The sequence below is a fragment of the Staurois parvus genome, unplaced genomic scaffold (genome assembly GCF_062004578.1).
Source record: "Staurois parvus isolate SC_StPar_1 unplaced genomic scaffold, SC_StPar_1.0 ptg000350l, whole genome shotgun sequence".
NCBI classification, from domain to species: Eukaryota; Metazoa; Chordata; class Amphibia; order Anura; family Ranidae; genus Staurois; species Staurois parvus.
The window spans coordinates 4,940,001-4,946,503 of record NW_028318146.1 but is presented as its reverse complement, the minus strand read 5'-3'; the positions used below and the strand labels follow the sequence as shown (position 1 = coordinate 4,946,503).

Here is a 6,503-nt window from a genome sequence, read left to right as displayed (position 1 = left end):
ATGATTGTTGTTGGGTTTAATGCTGCTTTAACCGCTTGCCAAGCTGAAAGACGGCTACAGCGCGGTTGTCTGTCTTTTTTTTTGTTTATAGCGCAAAAACTAACAAACGCACAGGCGATCAAATACCAAACAAAGCTCTATTCGTGGGGGGAAAAGGACATACATTTTATTTATACATTATCACGCAATTGTCAGTTAGACCGCTTTCACACGGGCGATACGTATGTCCATTTTTCATCTGTCCATTTACAGATTGAAAAACGGACACCCATGTATTTCTATGGACCAGCCGATGTAAATGGATGATCACCCGTTTACATCCGTTAATCTCCGTATCCATTAACATTCGTTTTTTGTCAGTAAGAAAACCCTATTCCGTAAAGAAAAAAAAAAATAGAACGCATGAAAAACGGATGTAAACTAATGTAAAACAGATGTAAAATGGATGAAAAAACTGATGTAAATGAATGAAAAACAGATGTAAAACAGATGAAAAAACTGGTGTAAACGAATGAAAAATGGATGTAAACAAATGTAAAACAGATGTAAATGGATGAAAAAACAGATGTAAAAACAGATGTAAGCAGATGAAAAAATGGATATAAATGAATGTAAAATGGATGAAAAAACAGATGTAAATGGATGAAAAACGGATGTAAATGGATGTAAAACGGATGAAAAAACAGATGTAAACGAATGTAAAACGGATGTAAACAGATGAAAAACAGATGTAAACGAATGTAAAACAGATGTAAACGGATGTAAAACAGATGAAAAAACTTTTGTAAATGGATGAAAAACAGATGGAAAAGGATGGAAAATGGATTTAACGCATGTAAAACAGATGTAAATGGATGAAAAAACAGATGTAAACGGATGACAAATTGATGTAATCGAATGTAAAACAGATGGAAACAGATGTAAAATGGATGAAAAAACGAATGTAAATGTATGGAAAACGGATGAAAAAAATGGTGTAAACGTATATAAAACAGATGTAAACGGATTAAAAACGGATGTAAACGAACGTAAAACAGATGTAAACAGATGAAAAACAGATGTAAACGGATGTAAAACGGATGAAAAAACTGATGTAAGCTGATGAAAAATGGATGTATATGAATGTAAAACAGATGTAAACTGATTAAAAACGGATGTAAATGAATGTAAAACAGATGTAAACGGATGAAAAGCAGATGTAAACAGATATAAAACGCATGAAAAACAGATGTATATGAATGTAAAACAAATAAAAAAAACGGATGTAAACGGATGAAAAACAGATGGAAAATGGCTGTAAACGGACGAAAATGGACGGAAAATGAATGTACATGGGTGAAAATGGATGGAAAATAATGTAAACGGATGAAAAAACTGACATAAACTGCTGCAAACTGATCTGTTTTGTAAAAACGTGACTGAACGCATGAAGAAAGCAGAACGTCGTGTGAAACGACCCTTAAAGTAACGCAGCGCAGTATTGGTAAAATGGCCTGGTCAGGAAGGGGGGTAAATCCTCTCAGGTGAAGTGGTTAGAGGCCTGTCGCTTTTGAAAAGCGCTACTGACCGCCAATCACAACCCATTCTAGAGGATGGGACCGCTCTGCAAGTGCCCCAAAAACGCATGCAATGCAGGAGGTTGCAGGACACTTGTGGGGGTCCAAGGGGGTTAAAGCAGGCTGTGAGAAGGCAATATAACACTCATAACCGCCTGTCCTGTGTTCTCTGAAGAGCAATCTGAACATGAATCGCTCTTCAGAGACCATTGCATTATATAAACAAGGCCTCAGGCCTTGGAGTCCTCCCTCAACCTTCCAGCAGGGAGGGATGGGGATGGTTAGGTATGACACCCCACTATTCTGCGTTGTACAAACCCTTCCCAGCAAGTGATGGCAGAGTGGGCATGAAACGACATGACTAGGTGGCTGGCGGGGGCAACGCTTCAACAGAAAAAGAACAAAGATGGCGGTATGAGGGGTAAAGTAGTGTCAGGTATGAGAGGGGTTAACGTTGTCATTTGGGGAGACATACTGAGAAAAAGCCTTTATTAGTAATTAAATAAGATGTCTGCCAAGGTAAGGGGTATTTTGACTGATATTGGCACAGAAAGGGTTAACACCCGCAGGTCACAGGTGCAGAATGCAGGCACTGGACCCACACCCGCCGCTTCAGGCGGGAACGTGTTGCTGTGATACACCACGTGACTTTTCACTGGCGTACGAGCGCGCAAGGAGCGCGTCGAAGACGAGATACAGGGACGCGCACGGCAGCCAGCACGCAAAGCATGCGCGTTTGCGACCAAAGCGAATGACTCCTCCCCAGGGGGTGTGGTCAGGCTGAAAGCCCATGGCCGGCCCTAAGTACTTTTTCAGGGGCGTGGTCAAACAGCTGGAAGAAGACGCTTCTTGGAGGGGGCGTGGTCTTGCGGTTGGGAGGGGAGGAGTCGCGCTTGCTCTGCGGGTCGCCACCAAGATGGCGGGGGCCGGGGAGCTGGGACTGGCCGATCTGCCGTCTGATCCTCTGCTGCTGATCCTGTCCTACCTGGACTTCCGGGAGCTTCTCAGGTACGGAGAGCCGTTGTGTCCCCCCTCCCCGGGGAAGCTGTGCTCAGCATGGGTCCGTTCTGGATATACTTCCCCCTGTAGTGTGCAGCCTGCATGTCCCTCCCCGGTCAGCTGATTTCCAGTGTTTACCATGACAGGGTATGATGTGAGGGGTCACCCAGTGCGGGGTCACGTGTGTCTGCAATGTACCTCCAGAGTGCTCAGTGTATGGGGGGGCCCAGTGTCCGGGGGGATTGGGGCCCTACCATTGTGTATAGAGTCCCCCCCATTCTGCTCTTGTTGGGGGTCATTGGCTCCCCTTTGATCCCAGAATTGTTGGGGGTCATCCACTGCCCACCTTAATCTTGGATGTGTTGAGGTCATTGGCTCCCATTTGGTCCCAGGTGCCATGGGGGCTGTCTGCTTTCTCTTTGGTCCTGAGTGCTTTGAGGGTCTCCCCCCTCGGTCCCGGGAGTCGTGGTGTCCCCCCTCGGTCCCGGGAGTCGTGGTGTGCCCCCTCGGTCCCGGGAGTCGTGGTGTGCCCCCTCGGTCCCGGGAGTCGTGGTGTGCCCCCTCGGTCCCGGGAGTCGTGGTGTGCCCCCTCGGTCCCGGGAGTCGTGGTGTGCCCCCTCGGTCCCGGGAGTCGTGGTGTGCCCCCTCGGTCCCGGGAGTCGTGGTTTTGCCCCTCGGTCCCGGGAGTCGTGGTCTCCCCCCTCGGTCCCGGGTGCCTTGGGGGCCATGGTCTCCCCCCCTCGGTCTTGGGGGCCATGGTCTCCCCCCCCCCCCCTCGGTCCCGGGTGCCTTGGAGGCCATGATCCCCCCCCCCCCCCCCCTCGGTCCTGGGTGCCTTGGGGGCCATGGTCTCCCCCCCCCTCGGTCCCGGGTGCCTTGGGGTCCATGGTCTCCCCACTGATCAGATTAGGAGTTTGCTTGGAGGAAACATATACGATCAATATCTTACTTGCATAGTTCAGGTATCGATTGAAATCCAATTCCCTGTGTGTGTCATATTGATCAGTTTTATTGTCAACCATAGATCAATTATTCCTGTCAGAAGAGATTGATTGGAAAACAAATTGATATAGAAAGAGAAGGGAAGGAGACGCATATAGATAACGGTCCCTACCTTGTCACTGGGTCTTCCTGGTACTACATCCCTTATTATAGGAACCCTGAAAAATGCAAAAACCCTAACCAGAAAAGCTTCTGAGACTTCTTTGGGTACCATAGCAACAACAAATCATACAAATATAAAAAATAACTTTATTTTAGAATATTAAAAGACATGATTTCAGTACCAAAACTGAGCATGTTCTCTAAAAACATATACCATTGTGTATGGTAACTAGTGGTGCACCAAAATGAAAATTCTGGTGCCGAAATCAAAAATTCATGATGCACTTAACCGAAACCAAAATGGACTTTTTTAAAAAATTAATGTATAATTTTTGGAAACAAATACACTTTTATGATTAAAACAATTATTGCATGTCATGCACGTTAAAATTGCGCATGCTATTGGAATGGCGCCAAACTGCGGTACTTAAATATCTCCATGATTGACTTTTTAAAAATTTCTACAGGTTAGCATTGTAAAGTTATAGAGGAGATCTAGTGCAAGAATTATTGCTCTGTCGTTCATGGCGATACCTCACGTGTGGTTTGAACAACGTTTACATATGTGGGCGTGGCCTACGTATTCGTTCACCACTACCTGCGAGGACAGGGGCACTTTTTTTTTTTAAATGTATTTAATTTTTTTACACTGTCCCTTTAGAAACAAATTTTAATCACTTATTCCTATCACAAGAAATGCATGCATCCCCTGTGATAGAAATAATTAGTGACAGGTCCTCTTTATGGAGAGATATGAGGTCAATAAGACCCCACATCTCTCCTCTGCAATGTAAAGCATTAGATCAAAAAAAGCATTGATGTAGTGCTCTAGGAAAAAAAATGGCCTTGTTTACAAGGCACCGGAAGTGGCATCGCTTCAGTCCTCCAAGGGCATAGAGATGAGTGGAGGCCATCTTTCCTCCACTTATCTCTATGCCCAGCGCCAGGATCGTTTGGTGGTTCTCAGGTAAGGCTGAGAACTCCGGAGCAGTGGCAGCAGCAGGGGGTGGGGTTATTTTCGGCACCTGTGCTTATTTTCATATCGGCCAACAGCCCATAGGGGTGTTTTCGGCCACTGAAATTTCGGTGCACCCCTAATTGTAACAATAAGAGCATCAGGCTTGATGTAAATGGCTCCAAGATGGCATATAAAGTAAATTAGGAGAATATAACGTATATAACTCCTGGATGTATATAACTCCGCCGTGTTTTGCAGGTCAAAGCCTCCCTTCCTCAGGGAGATCTGTTTATTCAAAATTCAGGATGTAATCACAGTCGTAGCGATGGAGACCCGCAGTCATCCGTTTGGGTGGAGACCCGCGGTCATCCGTTTGGGTGGAGACCCGCGGTCATCCGTTTGGGTGGAGACCCGCGGTCATCCGTTTGGCTGGAGACCCGCGGTCATCCGTTTGGCTGGAGACCCGCGGTCATCCGTTTGGCTGGAGACCCGCGGTCATCCGTTTGGCTGGAGACCCGCGGTCATCCGTTTGGCTGGAGACCCGCGGTCATCCGTTTGGCTGGAGGACCAATTCATTCAGCAGATTTAGAAATATGTGACATATGGACAGAAAAAATGCCAATCCATAATAAGCAGTCCTCAGACACCAAGACCCCGTTCTCAGGGGGCTTCCACAGAAGGCCAGTATGACTGGTACATATAATATATCATGGGGCCAAGCAATAGACACTGGGGATGCAATTCACAATTATTTCCATAATCGATTAGTTGACTGATTCGATTAATCAGATAAAAAAAGAGGTGTATAATTTAGTTAGTATGTAAAATTAAAAAAAAAATAAATTCTTGAACATCTATATTCAGTGGTAAATATAAATAAGCAGCTATATGGTTAGGGAGTAAAATATCTAATGCTGAAAAACAGACAGACGAGATATGCTGTATATACTATTAGAGGATGAATCTGCTACGTATCATCAGACTCCGAGATCAACATTTTTATTTAACCCCTCGCCTACCGGGCACTTTTACCCCCTTCCTGCCCTGGCAATTTTCAGCTTTCAGTGCTGTCACATTTTGAATGACAATTGCGCGGTCATGCAACACTAACTAGTCTGTTTTTTGGGGGGTATTTTGAGGTTGTTAGAGCTTTCTTTTGGTGGTATTTAACCACTGTTTTTTTTTATATGCTAACCAAAAAAAAGGCTGCAAATTTAAAAAAAAAAACGTTTTTCTTAGTTTCTGTTATAAATTTTTGTAACTAATTTTTCTCCTTCACTAATATGCACTGATGAGGAGGCACTGACAGGTGGCACCAACAAGCATCACTGATGGGCACTGGTGGGGCTGCACTGATAATCATGTCCCCTCTGAGGACTGCCACTTACCAGCTCTCACGTCCTGTTTACATGTGAGCAGCTGTGATTGGACACAGCTGATCACATGATAAAGAGCCTATGTTATCAGCTCTTTACCGCAATTGGTGATGATCACATGGTAAAGAGCCTATGTTATCAGTTCTTTACCACGATTCGTGATCCACTGTGTTCCCAGGGACACAGCACACCACCGATCGTCGCGGGCACACTTGCTTGGCAAAAATGGGAGGATGTCCTCCCACAATAGTGGTCCCACCCAGCTGTCATAGTACTATAGGGCAGGGAGCAGTTAAAGAAAAAAAAAAAAAAACTAAAATGTTGTTTTCCAGATTTTCAGACAGGACTGTAATATAATATTATCATGGTGGATTTGATTTAAATCGCTAGTGAAAAGGCTCGATTTAGATCATAATTTTTAGAGAGCAACTGTCATCTCTGTCCAGCGGCCCCTTCTCTGACCCGCTGTTGACTAACCGACAGTCCCATTCACTTTATTGGGACGGCTGG

At 45.2% G+C, this 6,503-nt stretch overlaps 1 protein-coding gene across 1 annotated transcript in view; it reads left to right on the top strand.

Annotated features, from left to right (window-relative positions):
* The first annotated feature begins 2,421 nt into the window (after positions 1-2,421).
* Positions 2,422-6,503, top strand: part of FBXO3 (F-box protein 3) — a 40,141-nt gene continuing 36,059 nt past the window's right edge. Inside the window, exon 1 of the mRNA XM_089684613.1 lies at positions 2,422-2,564. Within this exon, the coding sequence (XP_089540739.1) occupies positions 2,473-2,564 (92 nt within the window). The 5' untranslated portion in view covers positions 2,422-2,472. The remainder of the gene's footprint in view (positions 2,565-6,503) is intronic.